The following is a 17,343-nucleotide window of genomic DNA, read 5'->3' as shown; positions in this document are numbered from 1 at the left end:
GTCACTCAGTCTCTGAGGACGTCCTGCTCTAGTCAGATCTACTCATGGTCCATAGTCCTTCCATGTCTTAAGGATGGATCTAACTGGACTCCAGAGATGTTCAGGAACTTGTAAATGTTCTTGTATCATCTCCTGACTGATGCTCCTCAACAACCTTTTCCAGGATTCTTGGAGGGTTCTTCGGTCTTCATGGTAGTTCTAGCCAGGAGTACTGATTAATTAGTCAAACAGTAAAACTTTGATGAGGATGAGTGCTCTCTGTAGGCTCTAACATGTTAGTTTGTTCTGTAAACAGTTTAACTCGTTTTTGACTCGTCTCTCTGGTCTGAGGATCCATAAAGTTTTCTGTCAACAGGAATAATTACATCAAACAAAACAGTGAAACGCATCCACTGTAGACCAATGAGGATGCAGCACAAAGATGTCATTACGGACAAAAGGCTTGTGTTGATCGTTTTTTCTAAAAATAATTCACGACTTATAATCTTTCAGTGTCAGAGTCTGTTTTATTCGACAAAACAAAGGATCTGATCAAATATCAGTGGAACTTTCATACATGAATGTTCTGAATGAAGGAAGCAAACTGGAGTCTGTCAGACAGCTTCTACCAGCAGCAGAGCAGCACCTGAAGGCAACACGCCAGCCGACCGCCATCGAGCGCTTCATTGATCAGTGAACAGACGTCTGCTGGATGGAAACTCCGGCAGCCGGAAACATTAGCAGCTTAATGTGTTGTTGTTTATGATGTTAGCTTAGCATTAGTGTATCCCCGGAGACCATCAGGATAATGGAGTCGGCTGATGTTGCTGATGATGTTGTTGCTCTTAGCTTAGCATTAGTGCGTCCTTGCAGACCATCAGGATAATGGAGTCGGCGTCGACGTCAGTGCTAACAGAGCCAACAACACAGTAGAAGTCTGCGACATGGAAACATTATTTTATTGCTCTGAACCAGAAAACTTTCTGGCAGGTTTAAAACTTCTGTGATCTTTCTAGAACTGCCAACATTTACACTAATTATCAGCCAGAAACTGTAACAAAAAACCTCCAAAAAATAGAATCGACAAGTTCAGCTTTCTGATGGTCCTCCAACGCATCATGACGTGACCTGTGGTTCCATCAGAAAAATGACCCAAACAGAAACTTTTGGCAGCCAGTCAGGAGACGGGTCTGGTGTCAGGTCCCGTGTCGGGTCAGGAGGCGGGTTAGGAGATGGTCCGGTGTCGGGTAAGGCATTGGGTCAGGAGATGGGTCAGGAGACGGGTCCGGTGTCGGGTCAGGAGACGGGTCCGGTGTCGGGTCAGGACCTGAGCGACCTCTGCTTGTGCTGCAGGTGACTGCTGGCTGCTTGCTGCCATCGGCTCTCTGACTCTGAACGAACACCTGCTGCATCGTGTGGTTCCTCACGGTCAGAGCTTCACACACCAGTACGCCGGTATCTTCCACTTCCAGGTGAGACTGCACTGTCCAGAGGCCACACCCACTCACCTGTGTAACCATGTGTTTAGGTGGAGTTGAGGTGTTTGTCTGAGAGCCAATCAGAGCTGCTCTGACAGAGATGTTCCAACACTGAGCTTTATTCTAACAGCTTTTTTACAGTGTTCCTGTTTTGTTACATTACAGATAAAATCTAAGAAAACCACTGAAAAAAGTAATAATTTACATGTTACCAGCAAAAAACAGGCCAAACTGTAAATAACGTCCCCTTAAACATCAGCACTTTTATAAATATTTGTTCTTTTACGATGTTTGATGGTAAGGCGGCGCTGTGTTGCCGTTAGACATCCACTAGACCACTATCACTGTATCGGTATCTGTTGGTGTTTTCACTGTCGTCACAGGTTTCTGAAGCGTTCTTTGGCCTCTTTGCTGCCAGAGTTTCACTGCAGTGTGTTTTTATTGCTGAACTTTGTAGTTCTGGCAGTTCGGTGAGTGGGTGGACGTGGTGATCGACGACCGGCTGCCCGTCAAAGATGGAGAGCTGATGTTCGTCCACTCGGCCGAGGGCAGCGAGTTCTGGAGCGCCCTGCTGGAGAAGGCCTACGCCAAGTAAGACCCCACACCAGGACGGTTCTCTATATTGTTGCCCGGACCAGGTGAGCGATGGAGCAATCAGTCCGTCTGTGTGTCTGTGAACAGTCTGTAGCTCCAGCTGAGGTCTGACCAGGTGGTGTCTCCAGGTGAGCTAGGAACGGCCTCTCCTCTGGTTGATCAGGTTTTGGGGTCAGTCAGTGTAAAAATAGCTCCGCTGGAGGTCAAAGGTCCCTTCTTCTAAAATGCTGTGGACCAGGGGTCTCCAACCTTTTTTCGGATGACAGCTACTTTCAAACAACAAAAGAGCTGCTTCCGGTCCCCTTGTTGTTTTGGATGCCGGGTACATATGCTGACCGTAAATGAGACGTTGTAATCTGGTGTGTATCCTGAGAGGTTCACTCTGATGCAGGCATCCAGGTGGGCATCAGTGAAACGAGTTTAGAACTTCGACTCGATGAAGTTCAAGTCAGAAAAGGCAGATTCACAACGATATGTTGAGCCCAACAGGGCAGCACATTTCATGGCTCCTGTGCAGATGTTGGGGAACTTCTTTGCATCCACAAGCTTCCAGAACTCATCAGTAGACTGAAAGTTTCCATCTCCATCTCAACAGTACTGAGAGCGAACACCTCACCCACCTGTTCAGAAATCTCAGACATGTCCACATCCATTGTAAACAACGATCGCCGTCGTTGCAATCCCGCCTTCGACGCGCTCACCTCAGCTGACCGCAGGCTGCTGCCAGATGGAAAACCAAACTCCTCATGAAGCGGGTGAAGTGCTGCTCCGCCTGACTTCTCTTCCCGACTGCAGCGCTGGTCCCACAGATCAAGAACACACACACCTGTCTTGTACACTTGTGAAGAGCCAGTCCGTCTCCCAGTCCTGATGGAGGTGCTAGGCCTTCTGTTTCTACTCATGGTTTTATCTCCAAGCGGTGCACTAGCTTTGGTAACAGTAAAATAAAATCCAGATAATTCCTTTGACATTCGGTTTGAAAACAATAACTGCCGGCTACTGAGTCCACACACCGGCTCCAGCTCATTGGAGGAAGCGGAGTCGTAAGTACCAACGTGATTGGTCGGTGGGGGGGGGGTGTTGGACAGTCATACAGCTGTAGTCAGTAGATGGAGTTCGATTCTTTGTATTTTCTTTCTTTTTCTTTTACTTTTTTTTACGTTTTCAATGTGCTTGGCGAGCTACTGACTGAGGGCTGCCTGTTGGAGACCCCTGCTGTGGACCTTCAGGTGGGTAGAAGGTAGATTCCTGGTGTTTGGTGCAGACCAGCAGCCATGTTGGGCTTCCTGCTGGTGACCTGACATTTGACCTTGGATGATATTTCAGAGTCCACAAATGTTGATGTTGCCTTCATATTTTAAACATGTAATGTGTGCATGGATAGAACCTTGGACCACCAGCCAACCGTGACAGAAACACCTGTTCTGTGGTTGGTTGGAAGGTTTCCTGGCTCAGAGCCGTGGTGGCCGGCAGGGCGACGACGTCCTCTACGGAGGGAACTCTGGTTTACTGTTTCTTGTTCTGCTGTTCTCAGGTTGAACGGGTCGTATGAAGCTCTGTCTGGCGGCAGCACCACTGAGGCGTTTGAGGATTTTACTGGCGGCGTGTCAGAGATGTATGAGCTGAAGAAAGCTCCCAGAGATCTTCATCGGATCATCAGTAAAGCTCTGCAGAGAGGCTCGCTGCTCGGCTGCTCCATCGATGTCAGTCAGCAAACGCTCAGTGTTTCCATTAATGTGTCCACAGCGTCTCTGTGGTTCAGAATCACTTCACCTCCACCTGCTGCCTGCAGCTTTCTGCAGGAATCGTTTTGTATTTACTCTGGTTGAACATCGCTGATCTGTAAATGTTGTGCAGCAAATGTTAAAACAACCCTTCTGTGTAAGAAACGTTTCATTCTGCTCACTCATGTTGAGACGAACATCAGGTGTGTTTGCTGTCCTCAGATCAGCAGCGCCTTCGACATGGAGGCCGTGACCTTCAAGAAGCTGGTGAAAGGCCACGCCTACTCGGTGACCGCCCTTACACAGGTAACGGAACCAGCCAGGCGACCTGTGCCGGCCGGTTTAAAGTCACGCTGTCATATATAGTTTATGTTTATATTATTAAGGACTCGTCAGCCAGAAACAGAAAGAATCTGTTTGTCAGGATGAAGTTCGGGTTTGCGTCTGTAATGGTTTCATGCTTCAGCGCTCAGATTCCCTCCTTTTCTTTGTCCTCCTGCAGGTGGAGTACCGCGGAAAGCAGGAGCGTCTCATCCGGATCCGGAACCCCTGGGGGCAGGTGGAGTGGACCGGCGCCTGGAGCGACAAGTCAGTGCTGCTTCACAACCAGCCGCTTAACAGACGTGACCGAGTGCTCAACTGAACGTTGTTGTTTCAGCTCGTCCGAGTGGAACGCCGTCGACTCCGCGGAGAAAGATGAGATGCTGTGTAAGATGGAGGACGGAGAGTTCTGGTAGGTCGGTTCTGAAGGGATGAACCTGAGTGTTGGAGGATGAAGGCGGTAAGTTGAGTCTGTGTTTCAGGATGTCATTCCAGGAGTTCCTGCGTCAGTTCTCACGGTTGGAGATCTGTAATCTGACTCCGGACGCTCTGAGTCTGGACCACACCAGCTTCTGGACCACCACCATGTTCGAGGGCAGCTGGAGGAGGGGCAGCACCGCCGGGGGCTGCAGGAACCACCCCAGTGAGGACGGAGGGGCAGGAGGGCACATGATTTTTATGCTCACTACAACATCCCTGTGATCCATTCAGCAGCTCTGTGGATTCGTTCTGAAGCTGTAGTTTATCTCGGCCAGAACCTAATGAGCTAATGTTAGCATGCTAACCGGCTGTAGGCCCGAATGTCTCTGTGAGCTCTTTAGTGTGTTGTCATGACTACATGTCCTATGATGCCTCTGGCTGCCTCCTGCAGACACCTTCTGGATCAACCCTCAGTATAAGATCTCCCTGCTGGAGGAGGACGACGACCCCGAGGACGAGGAGGCAGCCTGCAGCTTCCTGGTGGCTCTGATGCAGAAGGATCGCCGCCGCTACCGACGCCACGGCCAGGACATGCACACCATCGGCTTCGCCATCTACGAGGTCATGAAGCTGCTTCTTTCTCAGCGTTTCTGCTTCCACCACAAACATCGCATCCCATCAGCTACACGCAACAGCCAAACACCGTCTCCATAGCAGCCACATCCAAATACACACCAACCTGATGACACGTCAATGGAAACCCGAGCATCACCTCTAGTTACCACAGTAACCACATGGCTCAGCTGAGCTCCGCCCACAGCTTCCCAACACTCACTGACTGCTGAGGAACATCTGAAGAACCCGTAGAAGACTGAACTTGTTGTTCTCCGTCAGGTGTTGTGACGTGTGTTCTCGGTGTTCCTTCTCATCCACAGATTCCTGCTGAGGTGAGTCTGTCTGAATCAAACCAGACTTTATTTCTCGTGGTTCTGTGGTGACGCTGGCGTCCGTCCGTCCGTCCGACAGTTCCGCGGTTGTCCTAGCGCCCACATGAAGAAGGACTTCTTCCTGCGGCACTCGTCCTGCGCTCGATCCGAGTCCTTCATCAACCTGCGAGAGGTGAGCGCCAGGCTCCGCCTCCCGCCCGGCGAGTACCTGGTCGTCCCGTCGACCTTTGAGCCATCCAAGGAGGCCGACTTCGTCCTGAGGGTTTTCACCGAGAAACAGTCGGAGACCCAGTGAGTCTGTCAGAACATGTTCTACAGTCACATAGAGATCAGTGAGGGTGGGTCGGTGACAGTGTGGTTCTGTGCAGGGAGATGGACGACAGCGTGGTGGCGAACCTGGACGAAGACGTAAGAACTTTCACCTTCACATCTACTGCTGTCGTGTTTATTGACAGTCTGAACGTTTTCTGCTTTTACATTCCACTGATGTGGCTCCAGGCTGCAGGAGGGTCGGTGGTTAGCACCGTTAGCACCGTTAGCACCGTTAGCGCCTCACAGCTAGAAGGTCGCCGGTTGGCGTCCCGGTGAGGACACCCGGGATCTTCCTGCGTGGAGTCTCCATGTTCTCCCCGTGCAGCGTGGGTTCTCTCCGGGTTCTCCGGCTTCCTCCCACAGTCCAGAAACATGCTGAGGTTAATTGGTGATTGTAAATTGTCCGTAGGTGTGAATGTGAGTGTGCTTGGTTGTCTGTCTCTAAGTGTAGCCCTGTGATAGACTGGTTACCTGTCCAGGTGAACCTGCCTTCACCCTGAGTCAGCTGGGATAGGCTCCGCCCCCTAGTGAGGGTTAAGGTGTAGAGATGATGGATGATGTGGTTCCGCTTGCTCCGCTGTGATTTATTCTGTGGAAGCAGAACAAAGCGAACCAGAGAAAAGAAACGATTGTTTATTTTACAAAAAGGTGAAAACCTGGAATCAACACGTCCAGCGTGTCCGTCCAGGTGTGAATGATGACGTATTCACAGACTGGACACTCTGGTGCTGTGACTCCTGAATCTCCTTTAGAACCTGCTTTAGAACCTGCAACGGGTTTTGTGGTTCAGAAATGTCTAACTGTTGTAGACAATGTTCTGTGTCTGTTTGTCCATCGAACAATAAAGTCACAACAACCAGAACCGAACCAATGAACCCGTTTTTAACCTGAAAGTGTTTCTTATGTCGGTGCTGCTTCTTCTCTGCAGGAGGAGCTCTCAGAAAGCGACATCGACGACTCCTTCAGGTCCATGTTCGCTCAGCTGTCCGGAGACGTGAGTCCAGAACACAGAACCTCCACAGAACCGGGACAGTGAGCTGTGTGTCTGCCATGCTGTGCTGAGTGTGTTTCTCTCCTCAGGACATGGAGATCTCAGTGCGAGAGCTCAGAACCATCCTCAACAGAGTCGTGTCAAAACGTGAGTGTTTCTAATTCAGATCCAAAGATCCTGCAGAACCGACAGGTTCTGGTTCCACTGCTGCTGACTGCAAACAGGGAAGAGCTACAGTTTCATTCTGCAGATTTGATTCCTGCAGAGAAAGAGACTGGATCAGTGATCTTCTTCTTCTTCTGTGGTGTTTGCAGACAGAGACCTGCAGACGGACGGCTTCAGTATGGAGTCCTGCAGAACCATGGTCAGCCTCATGGACGTATCCTGACTGGGTCCAGGTTCTGCTGCTTGTTACCATAACCAAACTGTCAGCTCTCATCACGGATCTGAGTTCAGGTTCTGGGAGTTTTAACTTTATGTAAAGCGTTTGTTGACCTGCAGAGCATCCAGGGTTCTAGTGTCTCAGTTAGAAGATCGACCGAGTCATTGATGTTCAGAGTGTCCAGGTAGATGAACTCACCTGGTTTCAGGTAAATGTGACAGAAAACAGCACAAAGCTCTGAATGGATCCGAAGATAGAAACCAGAGTGAAACCGGAGGAGGAGGTTCAGACTTCAGCTGGTTTTTATCTTGTGGTCGGTTCTTTCAGTCATCAGGTGGAAGCTGCTGAGTTTGTTGACTTTGACTGCAGCTCAGAAAGACGGCAGCGCTCGACTCGGCCTGCTGGAGTTTCAGATCCTCTGGAACAAGATCAGGAAGTGGCTGGTAGGTGTGACCACGCTGAGCCTTCACACCACACGCAGCAGAGAGCAGGGTGAGCTTCAGCTGTGTGGCCACTGTTGTCTTTCAGGGCATCTTCAGAGAGTTTGATCTGGATAAATCCGGCTGCATGAACTCCTACGAGATGCGCCTGGCGTTGGAAAATGGCGGTAAGTTGTGTTTCTGGACGCCACAGCGTTTCTGAGCGCGCTCTGTTTGACTCGAGCTCTGTTGCGTCCGCAGGCTTCAAGCTGAACAACAAACTGTACCAGATGCTGGTCGCTCGATACGCCGACAACGAGATCATCGACTTCGACAACTTCACCTGCTGCCTGGTCAAGCTGGAGGCCATGTTCAGTACGTGCAGCACATCTGAGCCGCCGCCGCCGCTGTTGGTCGAGTTGTGTTGACCTGTTGTGTGTTTGTGTGTCCGTCAGAGGCCTTCCAGCAGCTCGACAGCGACGCAACGGGATCCGTGGAGATGAACATCGGAGAGGTAAAAACACAACAACTGCTCACGAAGCTCAGAGGCTGTAAACATCCCATCAGCTGGAGCTCAGCGTCTGTACGATCACAGACAACAGCCGTCTCATCAAAGCTTTGTTTAGTTCAAATGCATTTTGTAGCTTTAATCTGAGATCAGCCGTACGTTCTGTCTTTTATTTTGGTAACGGCCACAGAATGGAGTGAACTGTCTCATAGAGGCTGTAGATACACAGACAGTTAAACATCTGTAGTCTATGGAGACAGCAGTTACCAGGTCCAGTAGTTCCCTCTCATTAAAATACACCTTGTGGTCCTCATTTACACGAGAGCAGGCGCTATTTGTCTTTTATTTTGAAAGGGAGAGACAAGCTATATTTGACAGATTCCTGTAAACCGGTTTCTGTACCAACGTGAGCTTTAAACATTTAGTTCACTGAACCAAATATTTGTGTGTATGCAGATGATATGAATTCAGATTAAGAATAATTACGTCACACACTAAAAATCAGTTTAATATCCTGGCAAAGAAAATTAATGGATAGTCAATGTGCAGCAACCAGGAAGTGACCTCTAACATCCAGGGGATAGACGATCTGACGATAAACTGTCTGATTCAGGTACAGCCATGAAGCGTCTGTAAATATACAAGAAGTCTGTCATTCGGGGAACAAATCTGCGTAAATGACAGAACTAAAAGTTCCTTTACTGGTAATTATGTCTACTTTTAAAAACACATTGACAGAATTAAACTTTAAGTTTCATCTCTGAAATTAAAAAAGTGAATGTTTGTGAAATGACGACCCGCTCCGTGGTCCACAGCTCAGCGTCTCCGTTGTGTCTCCTCAGTGGCTCTGTGTGACCATGTGTGGCTGAAGCAGCGCCGCCTCCACACCTGATGACCCACCTGCCTGCTGCACCTGCTGCTACTACTGTACTACTACTGCTACTACTATTACTACTACTGTACTACTACTACTACTGTACTACTACTGTACTACTATTACTACTACTGTACTACTACTACTGCTACTACTATTACTACTACTGTACTACTACTGTACTACTATTACTACTACTGTACTACTACTACTGCTACTACTACTACTACTGTACTACTACTACTACTGTACTACTACTGCTATTACTACTACTACTGTAGTAATACTACTACTACTACTATTACTGTACTACTACTATTACTGCAGTACTACTACTACTTTTCAATTCAATTCCATTTTATCTGTATAGCGCATATTTACAACAAGTCATCTCATAGCGCTTCACAAAGACAGAAACACCCAACAATCCAAACATCTGGATTCTCTATAAGCTTCAGCAGTCTGCTGGTGGGACGGAACCGAAAACCCACACAGGGGAAAAAAAACCTCCGACAGAACCAGGCTCAGGGAGGGACGGCCATCTGCCTCCACCGGTTGGGTGGATGTAGGATGAATTCTAACATTTAGTTTACAGTTAAACAAGTTATTAGAAGTGATTGTCCTTTTGTAACAGGAGGCATCATGGTGGGGCAGCAGGATGCAGAAGGTGAGGCCAGCGGCTGTAGTTCAGGAGCTCCAGATCCAGAGACATCCACAGAGAGAGCAGGCGCAGGAGAACCTCGGGGGGAGTCACAGAGTTAGTCATATGTAATGGTGATAGGCAACTATAGAAACATATACATACACATATATATAAAGAGGAGAGGAGAGGAGAGAAGCCCAGTGCATCATGGGAATCCCCCGGCAGTCTAAACCTATAGCAGCATCACTACTATTACTACTACTACTGCAGTACTACTTACTACTACTGTACTACTACTACTATTGCAGTACTTCAGTCTTCCAGCGTCTCTGATGCCAGAACAACACACACTCACACACTCACATATATATATATATATATATATGTGTGTGTGTGTGTGTGAGTGTCTTTATAACCTCCATGTTTCAGCTGCGTGTACTGAGACTCGGTACCTTCTCACATATACTACTGCATGTTCCAGAAGTACTGCGGCGCTGTACCAGTACTCACACGTACCCGACTCAGGACTGACCAGCGCTCACTCTCAGCGCCACCCACACGTCTGTGGATCTGAACCGAGCGCTGTCAGCTGTGTTTGTTTATCACTGATTTCATTCATTCTGTTGGAACATGTGACTCATTAAACTCTGTACGGTCCTGATCTGCTCAGAACTGACACACGGTTTGGGTTCTGGTGGAAACATCTTTTATTTCATTGTCGGTTCTTTAAACAGAAAACATTCAGATCAGCATCAGTCTTTACTGGATGAAGGTTCTTAGGTCCATCTTCAGAGCAGAACCTCCGCCGGCTGCTGAGACCCGCTGGTTCCAGGGACTGGAGGTGGTTCTGTGAGCTGCTGCTGGTTTGCCTTCAGCTCCATCGACCCAGCAGCTGGTCACGGCGCTGATGGACCGGTCGCTGCAGCTCCTGGAGACGTGTTGAGCACTGAGAGGAGTTTCGTTGGTTTGCTTCTGGCAGCACAGTAATCTATTACTCTATTACCGACAGTATCCGAGTACCGACAGCTGCCCTGAGTGTCTGTAGCTGCTGTTTGAGCTCATTAAAGGCAGAATGAAACCATCAGCCGGGTCCGTCTCATTGGGCCTCAGGTCCGGGGGTCTCTGGGGGTCTCAGGGGAACACTGGGGGTCTCTGGGGGTCTCAGGGGGCCACAACCTTCAGAACACCCGGTGGAAGAACACAGAGCAGGACTCACTGAGGACAGTTTATTGGGATCCAACAACACATCCGACCGGACCTCGGACTTCCGGACCGTCCGCTGAACCTCCTAACACATCTCACTTAGTCCGGCAGAGGTCCACAGTCTGACGGTCTCAATCCCGGTTCTGCGGCTCCCGTCCGTCCAGCGGGCCCAGCAGCACGGCCTGGGCCTCCAGCAGGGTGGTGTAGGTGTCGGCTCCCAGGAAGCGGGCGGTGAGCTCCAGGTTGCGCAGCCGCAGACGGACCATGGTGCCCCGCTGCAGCTTCTCTCCTCCGCTCGCCGGCCGCCGACACACGCAGTGGAACTTCCCGCCGAAGTCCACGTACAGGTCGTCCCGCACCACGCGGAAGATCCTCCCGACCAGCACCTTGTCCTTGGCCGGGCCCATCTGGACCAGCGGGGAGCGGCGGAGCAGCGAGGCGAAGCTGTCGTCCTGGCCGGAGGACGAGGCCTCGGGACCGGCCGCGGAGCTCTCCGCCTCCCGCCGGAGCTCCGACTGCTGGTCGAAGGCGGCCGCGAAGCCGGATTTGGGCGAGTCCGCGGTGGAGCTGGACGAGGAGAACCGGGCTCCGAACCGGGCTCCGAGCCGGAGAGCCGACACGACCCTGACCAAGGCCGCCATGTTGTGTCAAAACACCGCGAGAAGACGCGCTGTGACTTCCTGTGGAGGAGACAGCGACAGGAAGTGCAGCTCGTATTAATTATTAAATATATTTATAAAGAATAGAAGCAACGTCTTTTTAGACCACAGACATACATGCTGATACACATATAAATGCAAATAAATAATAAATAAACAAACTACCGGAAGCGACGTCGTCCTGGTGAAGAGCTGCGCATGCGCACCGCCAGCCGTCCCTGCAGGAGAACATGGAGGTGTCCGTGAGCGCTCCGAGCTTCAGGTGTTCGAGCTTCGTGTTCCCAGACGGTTCGGTGGTCGGAGACGTTCTGACCCGGTTTGTCCAGCAGCAGGTGAGTGTTCAGACCGGACCGAGGCGGGACGCGCGGATCACCCGGATGTTCAGACGCTTAGTCGTGTTGCTGCTGTTAGCTGATGTGCTAACATTAGCTACCAAACAAACAGCTTGTTCCAGATCAACTGGCGATATTCAGTCAGCGAGGCAGCTGTTCCAGCGGCAATATAGATTGTAGGTGACTGTGGAGACGCCTGTTCAAAAAACACAAACGTCTATAAAGTCTTGCAAAATGTTCTTGCTGTCAGCTTTAACACTGGCTCCACTTATCGCTCTGTTGTGAGTCAAGGCCGTTCAGCCTACAAGTAAAACACACGGTTTGAAGAGAGCTTCACCCGGTGGAGTGGAAACATCTCTGAGCTGTGGTGGAGTCACAGTCTGACCAGATGAACTTGTGATAGGATGTGGTGTCAGTCCGACGGTGAGACAGAAACACCTTCTAGTTTAACTGGCGACCCAAGTTAACTAACGGTGTTTGCTGTATTTACCCTCCAGATGACCCGTTTGCAGATTTATCCGACCAGACCTGTGTGTGTGTGTGACGATAAAGATACTACATGAAGAAGACCTCGTCGACAAACGTGAACATCACTAGTTAATGAAGCCTATATCCATGTCAGCATCATCTACAGACAGCAAAACCAAAATAAAAAACACGTATGTTTGAAGTCCGGTGGGAGGATTCAGAACCACGTGGTCCAGATGAAAGAAAATGCAAGTTCGGTGATTTACTAATTGTGCCACCAATCAGCTCGATTGAGAATCATTCTCATTCCTATAGATCATTTCTATTCTGTCAGGTGTTTAACACCTGGTGGTTACTCAGGAGACACGCCCAGATCAGCTGGTGATAGTCACAACTTAACACAGACACACACAGTGCTTCTTTAATAACGACAAACAAAACATATTATAGTCTTACCAGCAAAACACACGACATAGAAGCACGTTGTGTTGTGTTGTGTTGTGTTGTGTTGTGTTGTGTTGTGTGTTTGTCTGTACATTCAGTGTCATCAATCATCAGAACAATCTGAGGCCACGTTGTCAGAACTCCTCACTGAGGAAACACTACAGACACGTCCAGTCCTCCACGTCCTGGACTGTAATGTCACACAATCTGAACCACTGACTGTATGTTTTTCTGTCACTTCTTAGAAAACACAATGAATAACCCTTCACACTTCACAAACTTTATTCTCATTCCTACTCAACCAAACACTGCATATCATCAGCACACAGTCTGGACATGTGGAGGTCACATCGTGGCTGGACAGTGAACTGTATGTTTGAGAGTATTTTTATGTAATGACATGCTGCTGGTCCTCTTTGGTCTACACAGACACTGAAGTGATCCTGCTGCTGTCGTATGTCTGACAGGAATATTTAACGTTCAGGTTTACCGGTAGTTTAACAGCACCAGTAGGCGCCTGTAGCTCGTCATGTAAAGCGTATAAAACACTAATATTCTGGCTTTTTGATGGAGGTTCCGGTCCATTGCCTGCGTTTGTTCGCGATTAACATCGTTTGAAATTACAGGTCACGAAGTGGAGGACCGAACGTGTTTGTAGTGTTTTCTTCGTGAGTAGTTCTGACAACGTGGCCTCAGTTTGTTCTGATGATTCTATCAAACCAGACTGATGCTGTGCTGAGTGTGTTTCGGTGAACAAACCTGAGTTCAGCGTGAAGTTCTGCTCTGTATCTCTGGATGTTAAGTTGTGACTGTCGCCAGTTGATCTGGGCGTGTTTCCTGAGTAATCACCAGGTGTTCAACATCTGGCTGAATGGAAACGATCTCTATGGATGAAATGGGTCAGAACTGAACAGGTAGTGTCATCGAGCTGATTGGTGGCACAGTGCGTAAAACACCGGCACCGTGTTTTTGCATCTGAACGACGTGGTTCTGAATCCTCCCACCGGACTTCAAAAATACATGTTTGTTTATGTTGGTCAGTATGTTTGGTTTTGCTGTCTGTAGATAATATTGGCATGGATGTAGACTTTATTAATGTTTACTTTTGTCGCCGAGGTCTTCTTTATGTCTTTATATCCTTATCTTCACACACACAGGTCTGATTGTGACGACTTTGCAAACGGATCATCTGGAGGGTAAATACATCGTCAGTTAACCTGGAACACTTTTCTGTCCTGTGAAACATTTCATTTTTGTGAATTTAAATAAGCCAGTGTAGCGCAATGTGATCTAAATCTGCCTACATCATACCAATGTATTGATGTTATACTGAACACTTGGCGGTCTGTTACCACACGGTTTGTAACCTTCATGTCAGAATAACGTACACACTGGGTTGGTCTCCTGTCTCTGTTGCTTTCCTACTAACATGTTTTAATAGTGATCAATGAGCGATCACAGCTCACATAGTTTCCTTCATGGAGCCCGACAGCGGCCTGACTTTTAGAATGAGAAGGCTCTTGTTTCCAGGTATATTTGTCAAGACCGAAAATAAAAATACAGCAGATATCTCATTTTAAGTGACTAACTTGTCAGATTGATTATTTCCTGGTTAGTGGGTGAGGGGTCCTGAAAAGCCACGCCTCCGAAACATCTGTCTCAGAAACACTAGGAACACCAGTTGATCTGAAACAAGCTGAACTGGTTCCGATCGTCCTCTGACAACCGGTTTACTGGATCAGAACACATCCTACACAGATGTTGAGCTTCAGCTCAGATCAATCAGCAGCTTCAGTTAATGTCTGGTGTTTGTTATAGCATAAAGTCCTGCAGCTCTGTGGATCCAGAACCACATGAACCCAGAGACGTCTGCTGTCAGTGGGACTCAGTCAGAAACCAGAGAGAAGACGTTTCTCTGGTTATTTTTTGTAAACAACTGTAGAAACCAGAAGTCAACATGTGGTCAGGTGTCCACTGACGTCACCACCTCTGGGTTTTGATGAAACGTCAGAGTTCTGAGCTCATGTGAGGATTTTTCCTGATAGAACAAATGTGACTCATGAACTGTCAGGAAGGTTCTGCCTGGTGTTCAGAGCAGCTGTGGGTTTGAGCAGGTGTGCTGTGCAGCTGTTTTCTCTGCAGCTTGGCGTCGCGTTGACCATCACTGACTCTGCTGCAGGCTTCCTTTCAGGATTTCTATGTGGTCAGAAACGGCCGACGGTCAGACCTGCAGGATCCTCTGCAGCATGGTGCCGTCTATCACCTGGAGCCCCGCCTCTGTGGAGGGAAAGGAGGTGAGTCCCAGTAACCAGCCGGTTCCGGTGCAGTCGGTGTGTAGAGCGGGGCGGCGGCAGCACCTGCTCCTGTTGAGTTCTGGCTTCGCTGTAGCACCGTCTGAGCCGCCATCAGGGACTGAAGGGGAAATGTGTTTCAGGGTTCGGCTCCATGCTGCGAGCTCTGGGCGCTCAGATCGAGAAGACGACGAACCGCGAGGCCTGCAGAGATCTGAGCGGTCGGCGGCTGCGAGACGTCAACCACGAGAAAGAGTGAGTCTGAGAATGACCTGATTACCGCAGACAGCCGGACCTCCGACGGCTGTTTGCTGATGTTCCACCGATCAGGACTTTCCACAGAGTTGCTGCTGCATCCAGATGTTTCACTGCATCTCTCGGCTGCAACACACTCGTTATCACTAATCAAACTCTTCTAATAATCAGTTCATCAGTCTGAGTATTTTTTAATGAAAACAGTCTGAACTCTGGTTTCAGCTCCTTCACTGAATGTGTTCTGGGTTCTTTCCTCTGTGACACTAAACTGAACATCTGTGGACTGAACAAGACATTTGAGGAACCTCTGATCCTCATTTTGACCTCTTCTGACCTTTTAGAACCAAACAGTTCATCTGGCAGCTTGTGTCCACTGTCGTAACAAAGAAATCAGTAAAACCATCAAATATCTGCATTTGTGCTTTAAAAACACCAAAACATCAGATGTAAGACCTAAATAGTTTCTGACTGACCTTTGTCTGGATCGACTGACCGACTGTTGTGTACGTGGCTGGTTCTTCTTCTGTGGTGCTGCAGGATGGCGGAGTGGCTGAAGAAGCAGGCTGAGCGGGAGGCGGACAAGGAGCAGCGGCGTCTGGAGCGTCTGCAGAGGAAACTGGCCGAGCCCAAACACCAGTTCACTGATCCAGAGTACCAGCGGCAATGTCACGACCTGTCGGAGAGACTCGAGGACTCGGTGCTCAAAGGTGAGCCTGGACCGTGGACACTTTACTGACCAGTTAAACCAGTTAAACCAGCACAGAGGTGTGTGACAGCAGGTGTTTGTGTGTCAGGCCTGCAGGTGTCCTCTAGCAGTCAGGTGAAGGCGGCCGACGTCTCGGCAGCCAAGAGACCAAACTTGGACCAGAGCGAGCAGCCAGCCAGGAAAAAGAAGAAGAAGGAGACGGCAGCAGCAGCAGCAGCTTGTTTCTGGTCAGTTCATCAGCTGCTGTTCAAAATGTTCACATAACAGTAAAAGTTAAACAAGCAAAGTGAAACACCTGAGAAAAACTGATGAGCTGAGAGTTTAACGACAGAAATTAAAGAGCCAGCAGGTATGCTGCGTCTCAGAGTCTGTTTAGCCTGCTAGGTCTCCATGGTAACTGATGCTGCGGAGCTTGGTCTCCATGGTAACTGATGCTGATGAGCTAGGTCTCCATGGTAACTGATGCTGATGAGCTAAGTCTCCATGGTAACTGATGCTGCGGAGCTTGGTCTCCATGGTAACTGATGCTGCAGAGCTAGGTCTCCATGGTAACTGATGCTGATGAGCTAAGTCTCCATGGTAACTGATGCTGCGGAGCTTGGTCTCCATGGTAACTGATGCTGCAGAGCTAGGTCTCCATGGTAACTGATGCTGATGAGCTAGGTCTCCATGGTAACTGATGCTGCAGAGCTAGGTCTCCATGGTAACCTATGTGTGTTCAGGTGATGATGGAGAGAACACTGACTTGCTGCTCAGTTCATTGACTCTGGTCGTCAGTCTGTTGGTGTTCACAGAGAACGTTCAGAAGGTGTTTCCTCGCTGCCTCCTTCTGGGACAATGTCAGACCTGAATGTTGAGCTGAAGTGTGACACTAATGTTACTGTTCCATCACCTTCTAACTGTTTCTCAGCAGATCTTATTTTGAAAACATTTCAGCTGCTCGCTGATCAAACTAACACGTGGTTTTTACGTTTTCTTTTGATGAAACCTGGTTTGTGGTCTTAAATCTGTTGTCATGGTTACAGGGCCGGTGTGGGTGACCTGGAGGAGCTGCTCAGCTCAGAGGACGAAGACGATGAGGACGAGTCGCCATCCACGTCCTCATCCAGCTGTGCAGCTGCTGCTGTTGCCATGACAACGCACAGGCAGGAGACGGAGCCTGAGCGCAGCGGCAGGTAGAGACCATCAGAGCAGGTCCAGGTTCTGTCTATGGTGGCCTCGATTCTGACAGAAATCATCTCTTTCAGCTCGTCTCCAGAGTCAGCGAGCTGCTCGTCTTCAGCTGCTCAAATGACCAGAACCTCAGAGGACCGGAGTCCACCTGGACCCAGCACGGACCGGAGTCCACCTGGACCCAGCACGGACCGGAGTCCACCTGGACCCAGCACGGACC

The 17,343-nt window shown here is 49.3% G+C and overlaps 3 protein-coding genes across 7 annotated transcripts in view; 2 read left to right on the top strand and 1 right to left on the bottom strand.

Moving 5' to 3' along the window:
- capn1b (calpain 1, (mu/I) large subunit b) overlaps window positions 1–9,047 on the top strand; it is an 11,891-nt gene extending 2,844 nt beyond the window's left edge. The window contains exons 4-23 of one of the 3 annotated variants that reach the window (XR_521189.1): window positions 1,333–1,451; window positions 1,915–2,048; window positions 3,586–3,754; window positions 3,998–4,081; window positions 4,278–4,363; window positions 4,434–4,508; window positions 4,579–4,739; window positions 4,968–5,137; window positions 5,452–5,463; window positions 5,543–5,754; window positions 5,832–5,871; window positions 6,704–6,769; window positions 6,856–6,913; window positions 7,081–7,145; window positions 7,523–7,591; window positions 7,677–7,755; window positions 7,829–7,942; window positions 8,023–8,081; window positions 8,689–8,779; window positions 8,918–9,047. Coding sequence is in view for 2 of the 3 variants with exons in the window: in XM_008305384.1 (XP_008303606.1) it covers window positions 1,333–1,451; window positions 1,915–2,048; window positions 3,586–3,754; window positions 3,998–4,081; window positions 4,278–4,363; window positions 4,434–4,508; window positions 4,579–4,739; window positions 4,968–5,137; window positions 5,452–5,463; window positions 5,543–5,754; window positions 5,832–5,871; window positions 6,704–6,769; window positions 6,856–6,913; window positions 7,081–7,145; window positions 7,523–7,591; window positions 7,677–7,755; window positions 7,829–7,942; window positions 8,023–8,081; window positions 8,918–8,944 (1,799 nt within the window). In the remaining variant the exon portion in view is untranslated. Of the gene's footprint in view, window positions 1–1,332; window positions 1,452–1,914; window positions 2,049–3,585; window positions 3,755–3,997; window positions 4,082–4,277; window positions 4,364–4,433; window positions 4,509–4,578; window positions 4,740–4,967; window positions 5,138–5,451; window positions 5,464–5,542; window positions 5,755–5,831; window positions 5,872–6,703; window positions 6,770–6,855; window positions 6,914–7,080; window positions 7,146–7,522; window positions 7,592–7,676; window positions 7,756–7,828; window positions 7,943–8,022; window positions 8,082–8,688 lie in introns of all 3 variants that reach the window. The other 2 variants (XM_008305384.1, XM_008305383.1) reach the window with 2 other exon arrangements.
- sde2 (SDE2 telomere maintenance homolog (S. pombe)) overlaps window positions 7,157–17,343 on the top strand; it is an 11,742-nt gene continuing 1,555 nt past the window's right edge. Inside the window, exons 1-8 of one of the 3 annotated variants that reach the window (XM_008305388.1) lie at window positions 7,157–7,164; window positions 11,679–11,786; window positions 14,878–14,992; window positions 15,133–15,244; window positions 15,782–15,951; window positions 16,039–16,177; window positions 16,976–17,125; window positions 17,198–17,338. In XM_008305388.1, the coding sequence (XP_008303610.1) occupies window positions 11,685–11,786; window positions 14,878–14,992; window positions 15,133–15,244; window positions 15,782–15,951; window positions 16,039–16,177; window positions 16,976–17,125; window positions 17,198–17,338 (929 nt within the window). In that variant the 5' untranslated portion in view covers window positions 7,157–7,164; window positions 11,679–11,684. Of the gene's footprint in view, window positions 7,165–11,616; window positions 11,787–14,877; window positions 14,993–15,132; window positions 15,245–15,781; window positions 15,952–16,038; window positions 16,178–16,975; window positions 17,126–17,197 lie in introns of those variants that run through there. The other 2 variants (XM_008305389.1, XM_008305387.1) reach the window with 2 other exon arrangements.
- Window positions 10,276–11,519, bottom strand: mrps28 (mitochondrial ribosomal protein S28). Its single transcript, XM_008305386.1, has one exon. The coding sequence runs from the start codon at window positions 11,434–11,436 to the stop codon at window positions 10,927–10,929; it is 510 nt and encodes a 169-aa protein (XP_008303608.1). The 5' UTR covers window positions 11,437–11,519; the 3' UTR covers window positions 10,276–10,926.

The sequence above is a fragment of the Stegastes partitus genome, unplaced genomic scaffold (genome assembly GCF_000690725.1).
Source record: "Stegastes partitus isolate 25-593 unplaced genomic scaffold, Stegastes_partitus-1.0.2 Scaffold2492, whole genome shotgun sequence".
NCBI classification, from domain to species: domain Eukaryota; kingdom Metazoa; phylum Chordata; class Actinopteri; family Pomacentridae; genus Stegastes; species Stegastes partitus.
The sequence above is the reverse complement of the archived record's forward strand: the minus strand, read 5'-3'. Positions and strand labels throughout refer to the sequence as shown.